The sequence below is a fragment of the Chanos chanos genome, chromosome 3 (genome assembly GCF_902362185.1).
Source record: "Chanos chanos chromosome 3, fChaCha1.1, whole genome shotgun sequence".
NCBI classification, from domain to species: domain Eukaryota; kingdom Metazoa; phylum Chordata; class Actinopteri; order Gonorynchiformes; family Chanidae; genus Chanos; species Chanos chanos.
In genome coordinates, this window is record NC_044497.1 from 41,989,554 (window position 1) to 42,015,128 (window position 25,575).

At 41.4% G+C, this 25,575-nt stretch overlaps 1 protein-coding gene across 1 annotated transcript; it reads left to right on the top strand.

The window, feature by feature from the left end:
- The first annotated feature begins 558 nt into the window (after nucleotides 1–558).
- LOC115807010 (low-density lipoprotein receptor-related protein 2) lies at nucleotides 559–20,110 on the top strand. The gene is made up of 35 exons (XM_030767867.1): nucleotides 559–600; nucleotides 719–893; nucleotides 1,069–1,237; nucleotides 1,347–1,486; nucleotides 2,338–2,556; nucleotides 2,767–3,090; nucleotides 3,235–3,453; nucleotides 3,541–3,714; nucleotides 3,798–4,064; nucleotides 4,147–4,362; nucleotides 5,151–5,426; nucleotides 5,533–5,790; nucleotides 6,112–6,264; nucleotides 6,369–6,635; nucleotides 6,870–7,085; nucleotides 7,511–7,693; nucleotides 7,767–7,982; nucleotides 8,115–8,117; nucleotides 8,748–8,984; nucleotides 11,345–11,560; nucleotides 11,817–12,046; nucleotides 12,286–12,426; nucleotides 12,521–12,706; nucleotides 12,889–13,075; nucleotides 13,190–13,405; nucleotides 13,613–13,796; nucleotides 13,910–14,111; nucleotides 14,465–14,629; nucleotides 14,766–14,972; nucleotides 16,649–17,201; nucleotides 17,479–17,604; nucleotides 17,986–18,093; nucleotides 18,582–18,818; nucleotides 19,133–19,448; nucleotides 19,960–20,110. Exons 1-35 carry the CDS (start codon nucleotides 559–561, stop codon nucleotides 20,108–20,110), a joined length of 7,179 nt encoding a protein of 2,392 aa, XP_030623727.1.
- Nucleotides 20,111–25,575: the final 5,465 nt, after the last annotated feature.

Consider the following 25,575-nt stretch of genomic DNA (forward strand, 5'->3'; position numbering starts at 1 on the left):
CCTAAAGTAAAATCTAGCTTGGTACAATGCATTACAGACTTCTGGAATCCCAAAATACCGACTAGGCTCTGTGCCATATATTCAGAGAAACAGTATGTTGGAAAATAGTGTTTCTGTTTTATCTCTGCTTCTTCATAGGTAGGAGTTGTAACAAGGCAAATGGTGGTTGTAGTCACATTTGTACAGACCAGCTTTGGGGAGCCCAGTGCTCTTGTCCCAGTGGCCTGACACTGTCTGTAAATGGAGCAGATTGCATAGGTAGGGGGAACTGTGGAATTTATATAGCTAGAATATTTGTTGTTGACTTTGTCTTGTGACATTAACTAATTGTAAGCGAGATGCATTATTGATGCTAATCAGTTTGCGGCATGATATTGTGGTTGACTTTGTAAAAAATTAAGAGATGTGTGTGTGTGTGTGTGTGTGTGTGTGTGTGTGTGTATATAATTTTTTTTTTTTTTACCTGTTGTGCAGACATGGATGAATGCTCTCAGCCTTATGGTCCCTGCATGCACATTTGTGTCAATACACCAGGTTCATACCAGTGTCGATGTCGCAATGGTTTCCAAATTCAACGAAATGGGGCATGCCAAGCTCAAGGTAAACATAAGTGCAGTAATACCCATAAACAATTTTCCAAGATTATATCACAGTATTGTGTGTTGGATGAACTTTCCATTTTCAATTAGGCAATGTGACAAAAATTTTGACCACAAAGAAAGGTGTCATTGGATTGGTGAATTTGAAGAGCAACACATATGAGAGCCTTTATGTAAGTGACAGTGATCCTGTTGCAATGGCTTTTGACATCATGAGGAACTCTGTCTACTGGGCTGACGAACGAGGGAACATTTTTAGAGCAGAAGGCCAAAAGAGAAGCACCCTCTACACAGGTTCTGCTTTGCTGTAAAATCTATAAGAATTTTTCTCCATATTTTCTGATTAAGAGCCCAAGTTGACTTTGAACCTAATATTCTTAATCTGATCTCTCAGTTCCTCCTCTTATTGTCAGACCATACATGTGTGGCATCTGAGTGTGATGTATATTTGTTTCTTCCCTCCTGGTAGGCCATGTTGGAGTTAGGAGTCTAGCTGTTGATTGGATCAATGGACCTGTGTTCTGGACAAATGTGGTACAAAAAGCAATCTATGTTGGAACACCTGATGGTAGTGCAGTTGCCATGGTCATGGACAAAGATATTTATCCATTAGATTTAGTTCTCCTGCCCACTAACAGGTATGCTGTCTAGGTGTAGCTGTTGCACTTTTAAGTGAAAGTATAAAAAAATTAACTGCTGCTTCCTCTTGTATTTGTAGCACTCTGTTTTGGATAAACAATGGAACAGGTGGTCAAATGACCCTCGACCGAGCTGGAATGGATGGCTCAAGACGCACTACGCTGGTCGTAGTCACTGCACAGTCTCCAAGAAGCCTAACTATGGATGTTGCAGCTCAGCGGTTGTACTGGATCAGCGATGTCAAGCTGGTATGCATGGAAGCAATCATCTTGCATGTATTTAATTTTGTCCTGATCTCAAAGTACATCTGTCATGAATCCATCATCTATGATCAGATCCTGCAATTCATAGTAAGTTATCATATTGTGACTTCTCCCAGGGGAGTCGTAATGTAACATTCAATCTTATGATCCATATAAATAAGGTTTTCACTGATAACACATCTAGAGGCAGTTTAAACAAAGGGCTACGTACAGCTAAATTACTGTTCACCTAATGTCTATGCAGCAAAAATTGTGGAATGTCAGTGGAAATGGAACATGACCACAGACTTTAAACAATCATTTCAGTCTATTGAGACGGTGAAGATTGATGGGACAGGACGATATACATTTTGGGACTTCTTCAGAGGAAGCCCTGCTCAGAATCTGGCGGTGTTCAGTGGCTGGTTCTTTTGGACTGATTCAAAGCGTGTATGGCAAGCCCCTCAAGACCAGCCCAAACAAAAGGCATTTATTCTGAAAGCCTCATTACCCATACTCACAATTTATCATGAACTCCAGCAACCTAAAGGTATACCATCAGTCTGCCTGCCTTGCAAAACAGAATTTGTGCTTTTATCTGTTACTAGAATGGAATGGTATAGATATGTTATGCATACTTCTTTGTTAGCAGGTAACACCTCTCCATGTTCAAAGTCTCGTTGCCAGCTCTGCTTGCCTTCCCTTGAAAAGCCAGGTGGATTCACCTGTGTGTGCTCTAAAGAAAGTCTGCCGATGCCTCAAGGAACATGTGAATGTAAGTGATCTTGTAAGGGTAAGTCATTTTTTTTAAATGCTTTGTGTAACTTGGTCACAAAGTTATTTTCACTGTCTCTTAGATTTCAAACTTGTCTATGCTACATCAAAAACTCTGTACACCCTCGAGTTTAAACCAGACGGCCCTCAGAAAATGCTGCTCTTCACTGCGGATGAGGACATCGGGTCTTTTGACATGGACTGGAGAAGAGAATGGGTGGTGTGGGTGAATGGCACAGGCCATGTCAAGGCTAGAGGCGTTTCGCAGAAACAGACTGTGTATATTCCAACTGCTAAGCCTGGTAAGTCATTTTAGAATTGTTGTAAATGTAATTTTGTTTCTGTGAAAGGTTTTATATCTTAATTAAATTGGTTGTTTAAATATTTTTAAATACAGTAATGTGCAGAGGAGCAGAAAATGGCCAAAATATGGTTATTTCTTTTTCACATTGGACTAAAATGACTAATTTTTTTTCTTTTCCCTACTCTGTGTTCTTCATCTTTCCTGTTAGCATGTATTGTGAGAGTTGACCAGAAGACTGGGAACCTGTACTGGTTGGCCTGTGATGGAATGTCCATTGGCGTCACTTTTGTTGGCTTCCCAGATCAAAGTTTCTCCAAACTGCTTTACCAAGGTGGAGGTGAAGTCAGTGACATCTATGTGGATTGGCAGAGGGGTCAGCTTTACTGGGTTGATGGAGATCAGATCATCAGGATGAGACTAGGTCTAACTGGAGGCAATGCAAAAGCCATCCAAACCCTTGAAGAGAACACTGTTAGCCAAATCACTCTGGACAGGAAATCCAACAGTTTCCTCTGGAACTCTGAAAAGTCTGGTCAGTACTGCTCTCTTTGGATTATGCCTTATTACTGATGTCACAGTTTGGTGGGCTGATAATCTTAGACAGGCGTGTCAGTAAGTTAAAGGGGATATCAGTGTATATGGTCTAGTGAGTGAACCAATTTTTCTGATTTTTCAGGTTTGCAGGTTATGAGCCTGCTGAAGATGAGGAAGTACTCAGCTGGTCAGAGCTGGAATGTGCCAGGCTCTATAGTTGCTGCCTACGAGCCCTACATGGTGTCCATGCTTAATAATGTAATCACTCTGTGGAAACGCACCAATGGAGAACGGGTGAGGGGGGTGGCTGTGGAGGATGACGTTGTTGATATAGCTGTAGCCCTCAAAGAAGTTATGCAAGGTCAGTAATGTACTCATTTTTTTTTTCTCAAAACAGTTATCGAAACTTTGGCAGAGCACTTTTTAGTGTCTTACCTCTGTCTTTCAGATGAGGGTGTAGAGCATAGCGATGTGTCCACCACACAGGCCACTTGTAAGAGTCCGTCTGTGATGTGTGATGGGACGTCAGTGTGCATCTCCCGGAGTCAGGTGTGTGATGGAAAGAGAGACTGTCCTGATGGATCCGACGAAGCATCCTGTATAGATATGTGTGCAACACCAGGTAATATAGGAAGTTCAGAAGAGATCAATCCTTGTTTCACCCCTTTTCTGCTTTGTTTACTAATAGATGTGATGTTTGCTCAGGTGACTTCTTGTGTAAGGACAGAAGGGTATGCATTAAAGGGAGTCTGGTTTGCGATGGACGCAGTCATTGTCTTGATGGCTCGGATGAGGTGGGCTGTCCCACTTTAGCTTCAGAGACTTTAACCTCAGCACCCTTGAAGTGTTACATGGGCTCTAAAGCATGTAAGGATGGGAAAGAGTGTGTTCTGTACAGTCATGTGTGTGATGGAGAGACTGACTGTAAGGATGGCTCTGATGAAGAGGACTGTGAATTTCAGTGCAAAATAGGTTAGAGACTTTTTAAATCAAACAGCCTGTCAATATGCAAAAATATATGTAAAGAATGAAATGAAATATCTTCTCTCTGCAGGCCAGTTCCAGTGTGCTCATGGGAGAAAATGTATAGATGTGAAACAGCTGTGTGATGGAACCCCTCAGTGTCAGGACCGATCTGATGAACTGGACTGCTTTACTCGCACTAAGGGCTGCAGCCATCGCTGTGACAACAAAACCCGCTGTGTACCACAAACCTTTGTCTGTGATGGAGAGATGGACTGTGTGGATGGCACAGATGAAGCCAACTGTCGTGAGTGTCATAAACTGAGGTCACCATAGTGATGTTCTTTTCATTATTTATGATTGCACTAAAAGATGCAGCAGGAATTAAATACTGTTTACCGCAGAGGTGTTGAACTGTAACCATCCAAGTCGGATACAGTCCTGGTTTTTCTGATCACTGGTTCAGTCACAATCAGTGATGCAATGGACTTGTCACGGAGTCATTATACCTGACGTCCGGGTTTATTGTGAACACTATGCATCATTTGGCTTTATATGGCTGTGGGTTGAATATGTTTGGTTTATTCAAACATTTGATGACATTTTAAGAGTGCTGCACCAAATCCTGCAATAATCCTGTACCATTGGTCTTTTGATGAATTTAATCTGTGAGATATTTGTTTCAGCATCTCCATAAATTCACATTCTGGTTAACAAGGCAAGTTGTATGTATTTGTCCTTAAGGTAAAATGCTATAAATCACAAGTAATGCCTATTTTTGCAGTTTCAAACAACGGGAGAGTGATTAATTATGGAGCACGCAACAAAGTTCTGTCGACAGTGTTAACAGCTCAAAGTCTAAACTGCAAGAGTCCGTCTGTGATGTGTGATGGGACATCAGTGTGCATCTCCCCGACTCAGGTGTGTGATGGAAAGAGAGACTGTCCCGATGGGTCTGATGAGGCATCCTGTATAGATATGTGTGCGACACCAGGTAAGACTATTCAAGATTCTACAGGAAAAGTAAATTTTTGTGAAAGCATATAAATCTATAAATCTCACATTACTGTGATATCTCCTTCCTTTGTCTTCAAGGTGACTTCCTTTGTAAGGACAGGAGACTGTGTATAAAGAGAAACCTGGTTTGTGATGGTCGTTTTCACTGCACTGATGGCTCAGATGAAGTGGGTTGTCCTACTATATCTCCCAGGAGCTTAGAGACTTCTGGAACAGCACCTCTGAAGTGTCAGGTGGGCTTTAAAGCATGTAGGGATGGAAAAGCGTGTGTCCTGTACAGTCACATGTGTGATGGAGAGATTGACTGTAAAGATGGATCTGATGAAGAAGACTGTATTCCGCAATGCAAAACGGGTAAGTGCTCCCGAGTATCAATTCGTTTTATCTTAGTTTGGGCGACCTTGTTGTCTAGTTAACTTATACACTTTTTCTCATGATGACGTCTGACCCCATATTGCAGGTATATTGACCACCATTTCTCAGTATTGTGATAATCCTTTAGGGCAGTTTCAGTGTGCTACTGGAAGAAGATGCATTGATGTGAAGCAGGTGTGTGATGGAACACCTCAGTGTTTGGACCAGTCTGATGAGAGGGACTGCCAGAAACTTGCCAGAAGCTGTGTACTCCGCTGTGACAGAGACAAGCACTGTGTCCCAGCAGTTTCTATCTGCAATGGGATTAGGGACTGTTGGGATGGCTCAGATGAGGCCCATTGTGGTGAGGCAAACTTTGCCGATCAGGCTGAATTTACCTCACTTGTTCAAGGGAGTCTAATAACCAAGTTCATTGGTTATCATATCAAAATGAACTCTCTCTTAGTTAACCTTATTAGCTCCAAATTGTTAGAAAACATGGCTAATATAAATTGTGTTTCAAAACACCGCTCTCAGATTTTAAGGAGATCAGGAACTCTCCGGCACTTTAGTTTGCTGTATTGTGAAGATTTAGCCAGGGACTGTTTGACATTGGATGATCTGTCATTTTAGTTTTGATGAACTTAAATCTGTCATCCTGATGTACCTTGCTGTGTTTCTGCAGTCATCCTCACTCCACTGCCACAGTGTAACAGTCCCTCCATTTTGTGCCGTGGGAAGTCAGTTTGTATCTCTCAGGCTCAGGTCTGTGATGGAACAAAGGACTGTCCTGATGGGTCTGATGAGGCTTTTTGTGTTGACATTTGTGCAAAAAAAGGTACGAATATTGAGTATTGAAGTCTCCACAGGAGGGTAATTACTCAGTACTCTTTCTTGGCCATCCATTGTATAGTTTTTCCCTGATCTGTTTTGTTTATCTAGATGACTTCCTATGTAAGGACCGAAGGAAGTGTATTGAGGGAAGTCTTGTTTGTGATGGACGCTTTCACTGCAATGACGGTTCAGATGAATTGGGCTGTCCCACTGTGGCTCCAAAGGCCCCAAAACTGGCACCCCTGAAGTGCCGTATGGGTTCTAAAGCATGTAGGGATGGGAGTGAGTGTGTCTTATACACTCATGTGTGTGATGGAGAGAAGGACTGTAAAGATGGATCTGACGAAGAGGACTGTGGCCTTCAGTGCAGTCCAGGTGAGATGAGAAAATGGACAGTGGTGACATTACGAGGCAAGCTATTGCATACTCAAAAAGCTTCATACTCTTATGAATGAAATGAATATTGAAAAGATGTGAACCAAGAGCAGCTTTTAAAATGACTTTCTTCCATATGTGTTTTCACACACACATGCAGTTGCTTGTCTTCATCTTAAGATTCGGTACAATTTGGTAAACAGACTTGTATGTCACTCTGCTTTCAATTATCAGGCCAGTTCCAGTGTACTCGTGGGAAAAAATGCATTGACAAGAAGCAGGTGTGTGATGGAACGCCTCAGTGTTTGGACCAGTCTGATGAGAGGGACTGCTGGAAGCCTAGCAGGAGCTGCGCTCTGCGCTGCGACAGGGACAACCACTGTATCCCAGAAGTCTTCATCTGCAATGGGATGAGGGATTGCTTGGATGGGTCAGACGAGGCTGGATGTGGTGAGCTTAACAACATGCATCTCTGAAATCACGTTACCAATTCTGTAAGCCCCCCCCCAAACAATGGTATTAAACAATGTGTTGCAATCCCAACACTAGCACCAGGTTGCAAAAGTCCTTCTGTGGCGTGTCAGGGGACAGCGTTGTGTATCTCACAGGCTCACCTGTGTGATGGAAAGAAGGACTGCCCTGATGGATCGGATGAGAGACCGTGTCTTCGTAATTGTCCATATCGAAGTAAATACTCAAAGCAGTTTCACTGAAGCATATGTGTGAAAGTCCTATAGAGTCAAGGTACATGAGAGCTATATATATAATTTATTTATTTTTTTTTTTTACAGGTGACTTCCTCTGCAAGGACAGGAGGATTTGCATAAAGGGGAGTCTGGTTTGTGATGGATACGCTCATTGTATCGATGGTTCAGATGAAATGGGCTGTCCCACCATGGTTCCTCAGAGCTCTGGTGCAGCACCTCTGAAATGTCGCATGGGCTCTAAAGCCTGTAAGGATGGAAAGGAGTGTGTCCTGTATAATCATGTGTGTGATGGAGAGATTGACTGTAAGGATGGATCTGATGAGGAGGACTGTGATCTTCAGTGTAAAGCAGGTAGGACATTGGTAAAGAAGAATGGTCTGGCTTTTCACTGTGGTTTTGTGAGACACAAAATATGTCTCTTCAGGCCAGTTCCAGTGTGCTCACGGGAAGAAGTGTATTGATGTGAAACAAGTGTGTGATGGTAAACCTCAGTGTCAGGACCGCTCTGATGAACTGGACTGCTTTACTCGCACTAAGAGCTGCAGCCATCGCTGTGACAACAAAACCCGCTGTATCCCAGAAAACTTCCTCTGCGATGGAGAGAGAGACTGTGTGGATGGCACCGATGAGGCTGACTGTGGTAAGTCTCTGCAATGAGAAAGTAATTCCAAATACCAACCAAAAGCAGAAGAACTTTATCAATTGGCACCCATTTTGTTTTTCATCACTGCATTGCCTGTTAATTTTGTCCTCAATAGGTTACCCATCTCAGATAGTAAAGTGTAAAAGTCCCTCTGTGCTGTGTCGAAGTGGATCAGTGTGCATCTCCCAGACACAGCTGTGTGATGGAAAGAGAGACTGTCCTGATGGCATTGATGAAGAACACTGTCGAGATACATGTCCAAATCCAGGTGCTACAAGTGGTGCTATGCATGAAACATGTATTATTTTATAGGATGCCTTGATACAACATGGTTTTCATAAGTGATTGATTAAAAGCTTCAGTCATTGTAGTGTTTTTTTTTTATTTTCGCTTGCCTACTACATGCACCTTGAGTTGTGATGTAACCATTTGCTTCATCCCATTTAATGGTAATGTTGAGAGGCTCCTTGACTGAAGTCATTTAAAGAGTCTAAATGTATTTTTCATATGGCTGTGGGATCAGGTCAGCTGTGCTGTGGGCTACGGCCCATCAGAGTGCAGGTCCTACTCTTATTAGTTCCAGACCTTACAGCCACAAGACCGATTTAGCACGTGTTCACAAGGATGACATTTCATTATGTTCTCATATGAAGTGCACCTTTCACATAACTCTTGTCAAACATTTTGTCAGATGTTTGGCTTTTATTATGTTTTGTAATGCAGGTGACTTCCTGTGTAAGGACAGGAGAATATGTGTTAAAGGGGATCTGGTCTGTGATGGACGCTACCATTGTCTTGATGGTTCAGATGAAGTGGACTGTACCACTGCGGCTACTACAATACCAAAGACTTCTGGACCTCCACCTCTGAAGTGTCGCCTGGGCTCCAAAGCTTGCAGGGATGGGAGTATGTGTGTGTTGTACAGTCATTTGTGTGATGGAGAGACTGATTGTAAGGATGGATCTGATGAAGAAGACTGTGAATTTCAATGCAAAATAGGTTAGAGACTTTTTAAATTGAATGAGTAAATAAGCCTTTTAATATGCAAAAATGTATGTAAAGAATGAAGTAAGAGATTTTGTCTCTGTAGGGCAGTTCCAGTGTGCTGATGGGAAGAAATGTATTGATGTGAAAGAAGTGTGTGATGGTAAACCTCAGTGTCAGGACCGATCTGATGAACTGGACTGCTTTACTCGCACTAAGGGCTGCAGCCATCGCTGTGACAACAAAACTCGCTGTATCCCAGAAAACCTCCTCTGTGATGGAGAAAGAGACTGTGCCGATGGCACAGATGAAGCCAACTGTCGTGAGCGTTATTAATGAAACCGTTCAAATAATATGTCCAAAATAAGTGACTTGTCTCATCATAGAGAAACTCAATCTACTTTAACTTGTAGAGCTTTTCCCTGTAACCCATTTTGACTTTGCTGGTGTGTGTTGCAAAAGGATGAGAAAAAGCAGCGTACTCTGATGAAACGATCGTTTATTTCTCCCGTTTACCTCTTGGAACAGTTTTTTAAAACTCTTGTTAAAAGCTGTTTCACTGCATTCCACTAAATTCTACCCCATGTAAACCATTTTGACTCTTTCCTCCCTAGCGCTCAGAACTACTGCCAGCTTAGATGTTTCCACATCTCCGCCAAGCTGCTACAGTCCCTCTGTGATGTGTCAAGGAACGTCTATATGCATCACTCAGTCACAGCTATGTAACGGGCAGAAAGATTGTCCTGATGGGTCAGATGAGGCGTCCTGTATAGATGCCTGCTCAGATCCTGGTGATGGTTTACTCTCTGTTTACTAGCCTGTTCTGAACGTCTGATGACGCCCAAGTGCTGACTGTTTGTCTTGTTTAGGCCACTTCTTGTGTAAAGATCGGCGTAAGTGTATCGAACGTGCCCTTGTGTGTGATGGGCGTGTCCATTGCCCTGACGGCTCTGATGAGAAACAGTGTTCGTGCGCACTGCTCTGTGATGGCGGGACCACCTGTCTAATTGACCAGCAGCTCTGTGACAGAAAAGCAGACTGCAAGGATGGCTCTGACGAGAGGAACTGCTGTGAGTCCTATATTCCACCTTACAGAGATGCAGGGATTTAGTATGAAATGGAAGACTTTGAATCATTTTTTAAAGTCACAATATTTGAGTACTCACTTGACACATTTGGTTCTTCTCTAGATAATAAGAATGTGTTGGTCACAAGACCCTCATCACCCGTGAAATGCCGCCTGGGCACAAAACCTTGTACGGATGGGAGTGAGTGTGTGCTGTACAGTCATGTGTGTGATGGTGAGAGAGACTGCAGGGATGGCTCTGATGAAGCGGACTGTGATCATACCTGTAAATCAGGTAGGAGATGCTCTAAACATTATACCTACATGTGGTCTGTGCTCCACAACACATCTAGAACCCTGTCTTGTCTCCTGAACATCCTGCATTCTTCAGAGCATAAATTATACTTGGTGTTGAATACCCACAGGGACGCTGTCCCATCCTAATGTGGCTGTATCATGCAGTTGCTGTAGATTTGAGCAGTGCTACCCTCAAGCTGCAAACAACTCTCTGCTTAAATGCAGTCTTGGGTTTAGGTCGTGGCTCTCTGAAGGGTACTCAAGAAAAGTCTTTCATTTCTCAAACCAGTCTGAGAAAGTTCGTGCATTGTGACATGGCACATTGACCTGCTGAAAATATTGCCACATATATAGTTAGGAAAGGATGTGCCAGTTCAGCAGAAATGTTCGGATAAAACGTCTCTCAGTTGGCATTGAGGGACTTCACATGCGCCAAGAAAGCATTTCCCAACACATTACACCACTGTCACCAGTCTGTGCCATTGACACCAGGCAGGAGAGGTCCTTGGCCTCATGTTGCTTACACTAAATCCTGATTCTAGCAATAACATGATGCAACAGTTGTCAGGATTCTTTGGACCAGGCAGTGTTTTCCACTCTTCAATTGTCCAGTGCTGATTGTGTGCCCTGGTTGTTTCTTGTTTTTATTAGGCAGGAGTAAAATCAGGTAATGTTGTCTGCTGCTATGCCCCATGTGTGGCAAATTCTGATGAATTGCGCATTCTGATATGCTATGTATCCACCCCCGTACTGTGCCGCTACCAGTCACTCATTCTGCCCATTCTAAAGTTTAGTGGAACAGTAATTGGATCCCTTGATACCTGTTTGCCAGATTTATATAGTAAGCAATGGTCACTTGCCTCAGTCCCTGTAAAAGTGACCCATTTTTGAGAATGTGGTGGTGTAAACTGACTACTGAGTGTATAAAATGCCAATGAAGTTGCTTTAATACAATGTGTGATGAATGTTTAAGTTGGCCATTAACGATGACCTCTGGTATTGGAATCTCTAGGGCAGTTCCAGTGTTTCCATGGGAAGATGTGCATAGACATGGCACAAGTATGTGATGGGACACCTCAATGTCAGGATCTCTCGGATGAAATGGCCTGTTTTACACTAACAGACACTTGTAGCCATCGATGTGACAACAAGACTCGTTGTGTCCCTGAAACCTTCCTCTGTGATGGAGAACGTGACTGTGTGGATGGTACCGATGAAACAAATTGTGGTGAGTTCATTTCGCATTGACAGTTAATTTGGTGGTCAAGAGATTAAAGCCACCTTTAGTGGACCTTTGGGCTTCAGCAGCTAAGGAAAGTATGTGACTGTGTTGTTTGTTCTAGGAGAGAAAGAAAAATAAAAAGGAAAAAACTGAGAAAAAGATGCTCAGTTGTCAGTCATTCATGATTAGCCACTGCTTTAACTAAACGCTTTCGGTGAGATTATAATGATGATTTTGAAAATGCTTTGTCCCCCCTTTTTAGCGGCTGAGAAGTGTGTGAGTGACCAGTTCCAGTGTGACAGCGGCCAGTGTGTGTCTCTTGCTCTACGTTGTGATGAACATGCAGACTGCCGAGACCACTCTGATGAGAAAGGATGTCCTCAACCCCCAAAGTGTGACACTCAGTACCGCTGTCCCCACAGTCATGAGTGCCTGCAGGAGGACTGGCTCTGTGATGGAGACGAGGACTGCAGCGATGGCTCTGATGAGAGGGTGAGCTCTGCACCTGAATTCATCTAAAGGATTTGGACTTTCACAAATGCTGAATGCAAATAAGTTCATTAAAGATAATACTACTGTGTTGTTTATCCATATTGGTTTAAGACATGTTACAACGTATGAAACTAAGTTCAGATCTAGCTCAGGGAGTTTGAGACTCTCTGGACTCGCCTCTTATTTTGTCTCCGACAATGTGAATTAAATACGGACCTGTCTATCTGAATCTGATTCAGAACTGCAAGGCCTCCCCATTGGAGTGTGGCGAATTCCAGTGGTCGTGTGCATCTAAAACTCAGTGTGTGGCCAAGTCATGGAGATGTGATGGCATGAGGGACTGTGAAGATGGGAGCGATGAAGCTGGATGTAAGTGTACTGTCAAAACCGTCTGACTGCGCGCACACTGCCAGGTGATCTCAGTCATTTGAACTAGACAACTATGAGGATAAATTTGTGTGTCTAGGTAAGGAGAAACGGTGCCCGTCCCACATGTTTCAGTGTGGGAGTGGTGAGTGTTTGGACCTAGCACTGGCATGTAACAGGATAACAAACTGTCTGGATGGCTCAGATGAGGGTGCAGGATGCCTCAAGGGGAACTGTTCCAGCCCCAGCAGCCCTAAGTGTGCCCACTACTGTATCAGTACCCCCCGTGGAGCGGTTTGTACATGCCATACAACATACCATTACACAGATATCATTCTCTTTCTATAGATGGATACATTTGGTGTCTGCGCCTAATGTTCAATGACAATATTGCATTTAATACAGAGTAATCTCTGCTACGTTTCTTCCAAAACACTGTCATATTCACAAATTCTCATGTGTCTGTACTCTCACAGAGATGCGGCTGCAAAGCAGGTTTCAGTCTACAGAAAGATGGGCTCTCCTGCACAGATGTGGATGAGTGCTTGGAGATCCGCCCGGCTTTGTGCTCTCATAGCTGCCACAACAGTCATGGTTCTTATTCATGCCAGTGTTACCCTGGGTTTCTCCTGGAGCCTGATGGTCGCAGCTGCAAGACCACCGGTTTGGTGGTTTTAATCCAGAAACATGAGTTTAAGCTGATTTCATATACTTGTTAGGGGGGGCTTGACATGCTGACTTTTTTTTTTTTTTTTTCCCCTCCCGTGTCTGATGCAGAGGTGCCTTCCCTTCTGGTCTCTGTACAACATGAGCTGCTGCTCTTGGGCTTGCAAAACTCCAACATCAAGATGCTCATTCCTCCAGGGAAGAAGCCCATTTTTTCACTGGACTATGACCTGAGGGAGGAGAGGGTGTTCTGGGTTAGTCTGGATGATGACAGCATCAAATGGGCTGTCCATGGCGACAAGGACATCATTGGTACCATTGTTAAAGGTCAGAGCAAAAGGAATTGGAATATGATTTTTTTTTTTTTTGTCTGTGCAAGGGCGTTGTTGATTTGGTTCTTGCCGGCACGTATAAAGTTAAACAAAGTCAAAGTCTTGCAATGCAATGTCTTGCAATCAGTTCTATACAGGACACGTCTTCGCTGAGTATGAATAAATAAGTATTAATATGAATATCTTTTCTTTTCTTTCTCAGGGATTAAGTCTGACTCCATTGCGATAGACTGGCTTGCGAGGAATCTTTACTGGGTGGATGGAGTGGCTGGTCAGATTCTGGCTGTGAGACTGAGCAGCAGTGTGGTGAGGTCACGGAACTATGTTGTGGTGTTAGATGAAGACCTTGAGCAGCCTCAGTCTCTGGTGCTACTGCCCCACAAAGGGTAAGATTGCATGGAGGCATAAAAACAGTCTCATAGTCACATGTTTTGCTTCCATACATTTTTATGCTGTGATTTGTTGCTGTTTAACCTGTGAGCTGTGATGTGGTTGTCAGGGTGATGTTTTGGTCAGAGATTGGCAGTGAGCCACAGATTGAGCGATCTGGTATGGATGGATCAGATAGGAAAGTGGTGGTCAGACACAGTCTCAGCTGGCCTGCGAGTGTGACAGTGGACATCTTAACAGAAAGGCTCTACTGGACAGATGAGAAACTCAAGTGTATTGGATCAGCCACTCTAGATGGAGAAGACCTCAGGGTAAATGCACAAACTTGCACAGAAGTTCATTTTACACGGTTATCATAGAATTTAGTTGTGGTGATTTCCAGTGTTAAATGTTAAGCTTCACTGAGTTGGTTTCCAATTTTTTTTTACACACCATTTAAGACCTATTGTTGCACTTACTTCACAGAGGAAACTGTTAATTCACAACTGTGGTTACTCCAGCAAATGCTAAATTATCAGCAATGTGCCCCAGTTATAATTATATACAAATTATTTAGCGTTTTTACAATTTCCAGAGTGCAAAGTTGCTACATCATTAATATCAGTATCGTGCATTCCCCCCAACCTCACATTAACCCTCTCAACACCATCGCTGCTTCGTAAAGCTGCTGCAGTTAACCCAAACCCCCAGTCCTTTCTCTGTGGCTGTTTTCAACGACATGATGTTCTGGTCTGACACCAAAAGAAGAACCATTCAAAGTGCTCACAAAACCAGTGGCAAGAACCGCAAGGTTCTCCTCAAAAGACCTGGCCAGCCATTTGGCCTTAAGGTAAGTGTTGCTCTTGACATCATTTAACTCTTGCTTTAAACTCAGTTGGTCTGGACATTCCTTTCTCCATTAGTATTGTGCAGCGTACAATAATATGATGGTGTGCTGACTATTGTTTTCTTGTTTCATCTTCCAGGTCGTCCATCCTCTCATCCAGCCCAATATCTCAAGCCCCTGTGAAAAGCTGCAGTGTTCCCACCTGTGTCTGCTTGCTCCAGGGTCTAAGGCAGTGTGCCGCTGCCCAGCTGGGTTGTTACTGGCCGGGAACAGATCCATCTGCACCCCTCCTGTGGATGACTACTCTTCTTTCGTCCTGCTGCTGTCTCCTACCATGCTCACTCAAGTAAACTGTCCAACATGATTCATCAGGAATCCATAACTAGATTTTATTGTTCTTGAGAGGATTGGTTTGTTACACAAGGATTACAACTTATCTTGGATTTAACAGTATTTTCAGTAAATATTCTCAATTGAAGTCTAAGACCTAAATACCCATGTTTAATTTTCTTACCAAGGTCTTGAACTATCCATCACACAACTTGGAGTAATAGTACTAGGTGGTAAATAGTGCTGTAAAATATTGTGCTTTTTTTTTTTTTTTTTTTTAAATGTCAACCATATTTTCTCCTGTTAACCTTGGGCTAGGACTACTTTGGTCCTACTAAGAATGAAGGATCAAGAGAATCCAAAACAACAAAAACACATCCCAGCCTCTCTACTGCCCGATGTTAACATTTACCGTGTCACAGAATAATAACATTATTGTTGTAGCCAAATGTTTTGTAGGCTTCATCCTCTGAATTTAAGCATGGCTTCATAGTGCAGTTTGTCCACTAGATGGTGCTTTTAGATATATTCCTTGATTAGGGAGTTTTGTGTCTCATCTCTCACTGTACATCATTTCAGATGTGGAGTCTTGTTTAAACACGTGTTAAACACATGTTTCCACTTTGAAGTCGGATGCTTATAGATGGTCATAATTTCCACAAAACAATGCTGAAATACAATTTTTACATCACAATTTGACATCTAATCCTTTGACTATAAGTAGTGTCATAAGTGGTGGGCAACAATGGGACGCTTGTCTAGCCATCTTGCTATCCAGTAACATCAAAGTAAATAACAGCGGTGCCTCATTTATGTTTGAATTAGGGATGCTCTTTTTTTCCCTGACTTATAACCGACCATTAACCGTTGACCGACACGATTAAAATGTACTATTTAGAATGGACGATTGTCTGTGTCCCGATAAAAAACACCAATACAACAAATGTTCATAAGAAGGGGTTTATTTTTACATGTGAAGAACCGGCATAATAGCCTAGATTTCCCGTGCAGGCAAATACTTTATCACTTAAAATAAATAGCAAATAATTGCCAGACTTTCTAAAGCATAAACAGTTTAACAAACGAAAATACACGTTGAATTCGAGAGCGCTGTAACGAAAACCTCCTCTTCAAACCTTGGCTAATTAATGATGAAAAACAACCGACAGGTTAACGAAACGGAGAGTGGTAGTTGCATCTTCAGACCTCAAAATAAAATAAATAGACCTGGCCTGCCTCAGTCCTAAGCATAGCGTGCAGCTTATCTACTAGTTCTAATTCAGAAATAGCAATATGTCGACATGCTATGTGGTTAGTCTGGTGCGCACTCTGTTAACTGTGAAACCCGCGGCGGAGAATATCCGCTACGATTTTACCGATGTCCCAGGAACGTAGAGAGAGCGGCTTGCTATCACAATTATGAGTTGATAGGTATATCCTTTTTCTCTTTTACCATGCAACTATTTAAATTACTTTAAATACATAGCGAGAGATTTAACTTATTAACTGACAGTATTCATCAGTCAAAATTCTTATGTTCGGTTAATGGTTAAACGGTGAATTATTAACATCCCTGGTTTGAATCTGTGATATTGAGCTATCTAACTGTGAAATTTTCACACATGGATGCAGTTTCAGTTGAAATAGTTGCATGCTCTGCAGCATTTCGTCTGCTTGTTCCTTTTTACGTAGATTTTCATGAGGAACCTGAAGGGGGCGATCAGGCTGAAGAAGTGGCCCGACCACCGGGCTTTGCCTCTCCCAGGAGTGAATGAAGCCACAGGCCTAGACCTGGTGCTTGGAGACCGTATGCTCTACCTGTCTGATGCTGGACAAGGCTCAGTTGGCCAGCTGAAGTTGAGCAGTTGGAGTCTGACCGCTGTTGGCCGTGTGCTACAGCTGCAGGGGGATGTGGTGACTGCTCTGGCTGTGGACTGGCTTACCCGTAACCTGTACTGGAGCAGTAGCAACAAACCCCAGCTACAAGTGACTTCTGCAAATGGCAGGCACACCGCTCTGGTGCTGGAAGCAGACCTCCTGGGCACCACATCCATTGCTTTGCACCCGCCTGCTGGTTGGCTCTGCTTCACTGCCTTGGGAAAGGTAGGGGGCAAGAATCTTCCTCAGGTGGATTGTGCTTACATGGATGGGCGGAACCGTACGCTGCTCTGGAGGGGAGCGACAGAAATGCCAATATCTCTGACCTTCTCCAGCAAAGGCACAGAACTTTACTGGGCTGATATAGGTAAAGGGCCGTATGTACTTTTTTCATTATAATCCATGTAATTCATGTGATCATTTCTAATTAAGTAAACTAAATGTGAACAATATTGTATCATCATGGAACGTTGTTATGGAGCTCTAATTGGAGATGGTTTGTACAATAAGGACAGGGTTCAAAGATGATTCATTCCCTCTCCAGTGACTCACACCCAGAACTGAAGTGGAAAAAAAAAAACCTTTTTGTTTATATCTGTGTATGATGTAATGTTTGTCAGCCTGTGTTTTGTTTTCTTGTTCAGGTGCTGGAGTAATTGCTTCAGTGGACATTGATGGATCTAACTACAGAGAGTATCAAACAGGCCCTGCTTTTATCATATCGTTTGCCCGCATTGACAACCTCCTCCTCTGGGTTACACTGGATAATGGTACTGACTGCAACTAAAGCACCAGTCTTCACTCATGCTGTGTCATTCTCCACTTGAGTCTGTAGAAGCTGTGGTGGGAGTAATTCCAAGCTTTCTTTTTTATATAGGTTTATTTTGTTGTAACGATGTACTCGTAATCACGGCATAAATACAACATTTAGATGAAACAAAAAGTCTTAATGTGAAATTAAGCCTTTTTAGTTAGGGCATAATTGGTTCTTCAAATGTGTTTGCAGTTTGCTATCTGGCATTAGATAACTTAAGTCTGACTCAATCTAATAAACTATTTCCTCATCCCTTTTTCAGATTTTTTTTTTTGATGGTGTCACTGCTGATGCTTTCAGTTTTGGTGATTTTGTTTTTATTCACATTCATTTTCAGGTACCACAAAAATGTGGTACAGTGATGGCTTTCAACCAAAACAATTATGGTTTGAAGTTCAAACCAACATTGTGGAGCTGAAAGCTTATACTAAAACCTCCCAGAAAGGTATGCCTATTAAATCAGCCTCTGCTCTCTCTCTCTCTCTCTCTCTCTCCTCTCTCTTCTGTCTCTTTTTTTTTTTTTTTTTTTTTTTTTTTTTTTTTTGCCTGATTTTGTTTTGGGTTGTTTTTTTTTTTTTTTCATTCAGTCTGTCCCTCTCCCATCCTCTGTTCCCCTGAGAGGTTTGAAAATGGAGCTAGAGATCTTATCACGGTTGAGAATCAGCGTTTGGCATGCTGAGAAGTCTCTGCATTGTGAAACATAGACTCGTTTAAGGCTCTCCTTTCACTGTCCCTCTCTCTTTGTCTCTTTCGCTCACACACAGCTCACTTGAACTGCTTAGATAACTTGCTTGACAACTCAGATTTGCATGTGACTTGTACACTTATCTGTGCCATGGGCATAATTAGAACGAGGCAGTTGTCATAGCACATTAGTTCTTGTCCAATCATATGGATTCTACTTGTTTACTTTCTGCCTTCGTTTTGAACCAGGAACCAACCTGTGTGCAGAAAAAAACGGAGGCTGCAGTCACCTCTGTCTGGCCTACCCTGGGGGACGAACCTGCAGGTGTGGCTTAGACTACCGCTCTGTGAATGGCACCCAGTGTGTTTCTGACCTCCAATGCCCAGCTGGCAGCAAACCATGCAGGGCAGGAGATAAGTGCCTTCTGAGCGCGAAGTTCTGCGATCAACTGTCTGATTGCGAGGATGGTTCGGATGAAGAGAACTGTGAGTCATGGAACATAGCAGAAATTACAATAAAAATAAACAAACTCACACAGATACACACATTTAATCACATCTCTTATCGGCATGCCTTTTATAGCTTTGTTTTATCACCCCCTTGTTTCACTTTGTTTTTTCCTCATTCTCTGCACCGTGAGTAAAGACTGAAGAATTCTTTATCTGGCATGAACCGGCCCAGGTCATAGGTTTCTAATCTGTCAAAAACATGGGCCATTAAATATTATGAGCTGGGTCTTATATTAGGAAAAAAAAAATGTATTGATTTGCTGATCATTTTTTTTTTCTCATAACGTTAGGCATTTTTGGTGACCCCAATCTTGGACTACCCTTCAGCCCAACTCCACTGGGCTCTGAAAATGTGACCATCCTGGCTTCTGCCACACAGGGAGATGGAATCTCAGTGCGTAAACTGGACAGTCAGTCCTGTGATACTAAACGGTGCAACGACCATGGAAAGTGTGTCATGCGCGGGGGAAAGCCTGTCTGTGAGTGTGTGCAGGGATACAGTGGGGAGTTCTGCCAAAACGGAGGGTCAAGCAGCACCGCTTTCATTCTGGGACTTGTCCTTGTCGCTGGAGTTGTGGTTGTCGCAGCTTTATTCCTCAGGAATAGGTATATAAGCATGTTCTTTGATATCTGTTACAGCAACAAAAAAAAAATAGATGTTTGTTTATAGTTTTACAGGGGCCAGGGCTGCATACAAGGGTCTGTCAATGGTCTGTAGTATTGTTTTGGGGTTGATACTTATGTCTATTGCTCCATCCATATAGTGTCATTTATTATTTTATCCTTCATTCAGTAAGAGTGAAAGTGTTTTGGACCAGTATTAACAATTAGTGTTCAAATTGTTTTCCTGGTCTTGTCTGTTTAGATCTCATTAAGAAATTGTCATTGACATTTAAAAGATTTTAACTATTTAGTTAATGCCATGCAGGTGCCAAGGCCAGTGACTCAGCATCTGTTTTTTTGGGGGGGTTTTTTGTCTTTGTCTTTTGTCTTTCTTTATTGTCATCTGTTTCTTTGTGTCTTTCAGACACTGGACTGTCTGGTTTTTAGCTTTTCTGTTTGCCCTTTCTTACACTCATTTGCATATGTCCTGGTACGGCACTTCTTATATTTACAGAAGAGCAAAAGCTGTGAGAAGTCGCACCACTGAGAAGGAGACTCTCATGACTGACATAGAGGAACGCCTGACTAACATTCAGAGCTTCGACAATGAGCTGTACAACCCAGAGGAGGTCAAGTCCCCTGTTGCTGTCCATTCCCTGTTTTAGTTCTTATTTATCTACCATAGAAAACATTTTTACTAAATCTCTTAGTTTGATACATGATAACCATTGAGTGTTGTGTTGAAGGTTTATCACTGGTTCCCTTGTTGTGGGTTTTTTTTTTGTTTGTTTTTGTTTTGTTTTTTTTAAGTGAACTAGATTGGCTTTGAGATTTAGGATGTGAAATTGTGCTAAAATGACACATGTCATCTGAAGTTGGTTTCCTCTTTTCTTATTTAGGAACAAGTGACTTCTGCCAACTGACTCTCCGTTGTGTCTGAATTGCCTTTTGATGAAATAAAACACATGAAGCTGCCCACATCATTGTTCATTGACTTGTGAGAACCTAACAAACATGTCTTTCAGCTTTGTCAATTTAACAACATATTCATCTGTACTGCTAATACACGTCATGATGGCATTTGAAGTGATCACTCATTACAATGTCTACTCAATCAGTACTTTGAGATGCAAACAAAAGGAATTAAGCAAGAAGTAGTGAGTATTTGCAGAGCAGCAATAAAGAGTAGGCTTCTGTTGAATAACTGCACAGATTTCATAGTGTAGCGTTTACCACATGTTTTCCCATTTGGGTTATCTACTGCGAAAAGCAGCAACTCTAATAGCTCGGTAAACATATTTGCTCAAGTGCTGATAAAGGACACCAGGCAAGGTATACACATGGAGTGAACCACAGGCTTAGGAGTGCCAGTACTATACCTCCTGTCTCTACCACCGAGCATGTAAAAGAAACAAGAGTCTGTCAAAACTAGTTTGAAATGTCCTGTCTGTGACCTTATGTTTATCTTCATGTCATTTTCACATTAGGTCTGATTCTCTGAAGGTAATCCACAGTGGAAGAGTGGCATATGGAAAACTCAAGTGAACAACAGAGACATACTTATTAGAAGTGAAAATTTGACAGAAATCCTTTCTGTCTGCCATGCCTATGGTTCATATTTTGCATTTTTATACACGGTATTACTTAAAGAACTTTGACAGGAGTTTCAGTATATCTCAAATTTTGTAATTAAAAAAAAATAGTGTACGATTTAAACAATCTGCATTGATAAAGGATTTTTAGCTAGTTTTTGTTGTTTTTTTTTTCACTAAAGTACACACTTTTAATGGCATCACATTCCCACCCAAACACATTTATATCATGATGGATTTAGATCTGGAGTATTTGGTTTCTCTTTTAAACAGTTAACCGTTCTGTTGTACACTCTCAGTGAAAACACCAGCCCTCATAGCAGTAACATTCAACTATTTAAATACTTCCTCATGGCTGATGCTCTGTGTCAGCTATCTAACCATCTCTGAAAGCACCCACACTCAAAACAAGTCTTGCCTAGTCTTGCAGACACCAGGACCAGGTTACATAGTTAGACACTCTTAGTCACCACACCCTCGCTATGCAAACACATGAACCAGTATTTGAGTAGAAGGGTTTTGAACAATAGTTTTTCAACTCAAAAAAGTTGTGATTTTGGTTTTATGCAGTTCTGTGTCAGCAAATTTTAGATGCTCTAGATAGTTCAAAGGAATAACTCATTGTCTATATTCTCTAATAGCAAGAACTGCCTTGAAGTGCCCTCTCTTAAACTACAAACTAGACTGTCTTTTAGACATTCACACCATTGTGTACAGCTTTGTGGTATAGGAGAGAAGAGTTGTAGGAAAAGTACTTCCTCTCTGGTTTCACGCGTCACGTATTTCACTGGAATCTTGTTTCGGTGAGAGCTCTGTTTGTAACTGGCTTATGGGCAGGTCCTATCACAGGTTTACAGCGGAGGGGAGTGTACATACTGATGTGTGGAGGTATTCAAGAGGCGAGGCTTGGCTTGGTTCAGACTGGATCCTCTCCCTTTGTTCTAGAATTTCTTTTTCTCAGAGGTCTTATATTTTCCCCCACCCCTTCCCTCAGTATATCTAAGCAGCAGTCAACATTTGACCACAAACTTCAACATTCCGAACATAACTTTACATCTACTATACATATCTGCCCTTGGCTTTGAAGACCGGTAAGTACAAATTTGTTTGTTTGTGGGTTTGTTTATGCTGGTTTGTGTGTCTGTGAGCCTGAGGCTGGCATTTTTTGTTGATTGGTACGGACAGTTTCAAACAAACTTCATTCTTCTCGTAGAACCTGACTGACCAGTTAATAAAAGAACTTAACTCAAACAGCTCAGAACCTTCCCAGCATAGATTTACCCTTTTGTTTTCAGAACTCTGTCTCACTCAAAACTTTGCCTTATTTTGGTTTGTGTCTATAATCTTCACGGTGCTCCTTGAAATTTTGCTGATTTCGGTGAGGATATTGTATGTTTTCATATTGCCATATTACCCTGATTGTGAACTGGTTATTTAGGTTAACCAGCATGTAACTAGTAGGCTGCCATTTTTACAAGGTTAAAAAAAATTATGAGGCTTTTTACATACGACACAATTCAGATCATGTTTCAGATCATATTTTCAGTGATTAAATGTGTTTAGAACACAGTTTACTGCTTCAGTTGTTTCAAATTTCAATGCAAACCTTGACCAGAATTTTCCCTCTTGGTTTTTGAGACCATCGTACCCCTGAAAAATTAATTAAGTTAAGAAGCAACCAGATTTGAAGTCAAGTGACTTTTAAACAAAACTGCTGTTTTGACAATGAATGAACATGGTCTCACACTTTGAGCTTTTATTTCTTGTTGTGTGCTTATTCTGTTATTCTGCAGTTGGGAACATGCCAGCATCCACTGAAGAAAAAAATTTAGTGATGTTACCACAACGTGGCGAGTGTCACACAGTCAACAATAAGACCATTTGTGAATGTCGACTGGGCTACACTGGGGATTTGTGCAATGAAACGGTGAACGAGGCCCTCTCCACCCCACTCACCTTAGGTGTTCTGGGCTTCATCGTTGCTTTCATCATCTTGGCCTTCGTCTTGGCTTTCATCAGACAGAGGAAAAAGAAACAAATAAGGTAAAACTGAAGTTCTCTCATCTCAGTGTACTTGCAGCTGTACACTCCCAAGTTAATCCAGGGATTTGGTACAATGACACTTTGAGTCTTGTGTGTCTGGACAGGGCTTCAAAATAATGGCCAAATACCAGATTTGATTTTTTTTTTTCTTACTTCTTGAAACTTGCAACATCACACAAAGCGCTTCAGCAGTGTGACTGCCACCTTCTATCCTCACACTAGTGAATCTGAATTCAAGTTTTAGATTTTTTTTTTCTGTATTTTTGCTTTTGTGTCATGGCTACTAATCACTTGTTTTCTGTCTGCAGGAAGGAGACTGCCGAAGCACAAGAAGCCCTGAAGAAGAATGGTGAATATCTGTAATATGTCCTGCCACAAAAATAGCATGTTAACAAGTGCAGATTTGCAAAATGATACTACTATGAAAAAGTACTCATAAGTTTATGGTACAAAAAAAACTGAGTATAGGTTTTAACTGGAAGCATTAGACGTTTTATGGCAATGCATGCACAGAATATCCCTGCAGTTCATGTCAGTGTACTATTATGTCAGAAGGATATTTGTTTGCATTCAAATGCCAGAAATGATATAGAGATGATAGCCCTTTTGAATTTTGGCATGCTGTAAGAGGAAGAGTGTTTATTTTATGCTTTCTTTGACTGAAACGTGTTTACTTTACTACTTAAGAATAACAAGATTCCCACATGTAGACATCAAAATATAAGAGGTGATTCACAGGGCTATATTTTAGACAATACTACCAAAGGAGTTGTCCTGAGTGTCACTTCACAATGAACACTAATGCTGAGAAATGAAATTATCTGGGGCAGCAGATCATGGATGAAAATAGATTCTCTCAGAAAATGTAAGGAATTTCATTTAGCTGTTTGGCTTATCTTATCGCTCCACCCTAACTGGTTTTGTCTTGTGAATCACTAACTGGTTCAGTGAATACATAAGTCTGACTTTGTGATGTTTGATGTCTGGACGAATTTATTTTTCTCGTTTTGAATATTAACATGAATTATGTGCCCATATAGTTCCACTGTATTTCAAAGGTTTCATAGTAGGTTTCATACTACCTGTCTTAAGATGTAAATCCTAATTTATTCTATGATTAAAATGGCTGAAATTAACACCTGTTTTTATATACACAAAGAATATGTTTATATGCTTTTTTATGTTTACTTTTCACCTTTTCAACCTGTTTTTTTTTTCAATAAAAGGCTTTTTTATTGTATTTTTGCATTATTCGTGGTTAAATTCACTAAACTTGTAAATTGAATCCTACTGGTATTTTTTGTGTGCTATGTGGCCTATACTTCCTTGATGATTATCTTATTATCAAAACATTCCAAAACATTGTTAGCTGAAAACTCCCAATCACCTGAAGAAGAAGAATGAGGCTAGTTTCAGCCATATGATGACGGATAGCTTTACGGAAAGCTGTAAAAATTGCTAACGAGCACCTCTTCCTCATGTGTAAGCCGTGTCTCCACTGATTATGGCAGCTAGGGCTTGAAAGAACCATTAGGTTGGGAATCTGCGCAACCAAGGAATCCATCGTGGGTATGAGTGTGCCTTTTGGTACAAAAATATGCATTATTATTTTATTTGTCAATACGGGTGAAAAGGGTTATGAGGCATTTTAGCTGCAATATATGAATGACGTTTGGAACCATGGTACCCAGGAGTCCTCATATTCGAAACAGAAACAAAATTCCACATCAAGGACAACTGGAAGGTGCATATTTATTTTAAACCTTATAAAAATATTCACAGTTTTATGGGATGATTTCTCCAGTGCTCTCAGGCAGCAAAGATCTTAAAAATAGAAAATAAAAAAATTGAAGCATCTTCACTAAACAGTTTTACCACGCCATCAAACATTCCCATTAAAACTATGCTTTACAGTTCATGGAGGTACAACAGTTCTGCCGTTTGGTTTACAGAAAATTAAAAGAAGAAAACGAAATAAAATGCAAAGATGAACCAAAGATGACTGGAACTGGTTTTGATATTTGCTCAGTATCACATCGGAAGACACGAATAATGACCCGATCAAGTTGTTACAGTGCTGTACTTCATAACATTCCTTCATATGTCCGTCTTACCTTAAATATCGCTAAATTGTACAAAGTAACAAAAGGAACACTAGTAATTGTGACTGCGAATTCAAATATTTTCTCTTGTTTACATTACACTAAAAAGAAACCATTAGAGGAGAAACGATCAAATATTGGTATAGTTTAACCAAAGATGTGCTCTCAGCACTGAGCTGCAGATCATACTTATGTATCTCACATGAATATTTATCCGCTTTAATAGATATGCCTGTTGTGGCGCTGTAGCCTATCACAATTCACAATTCTACCAACACGGGAGTAAAAGTGTGCCGTGTACTTATTCAAGAAGATAACGTAAATATCGAAGGAGGAACCTTTGGTTTGATTTTAGTGGCTAAAGTCGTGTCCATGTTTTCTCCACATGTCCTC

Excerpts from the sequence above, each read along its gene's own strand:
- LOC115807010 (XM_030767867.1), top strand. The coding sequence starts at position 559 with ATGGTTTCCAAATTCAACGAAATGGGGCATGCCAAGCTCAAG. Across the intron at positions 5,791-6,111 it reads CTCAGATGAGGCCCATTGTG|TCATCCTCACTCCACTGCCA; the intron begins GTGAGGCAAACT and ends GTGTTTCTGCAG. Across the intron at positions 13,076-13,189 it reads TCGCAGCTGCAAGACCACCG|AGGTGCCTTCCCTTCTGGTC; the intron begins GTTTGGTGGTTT and ends TGTCTGATGCAG.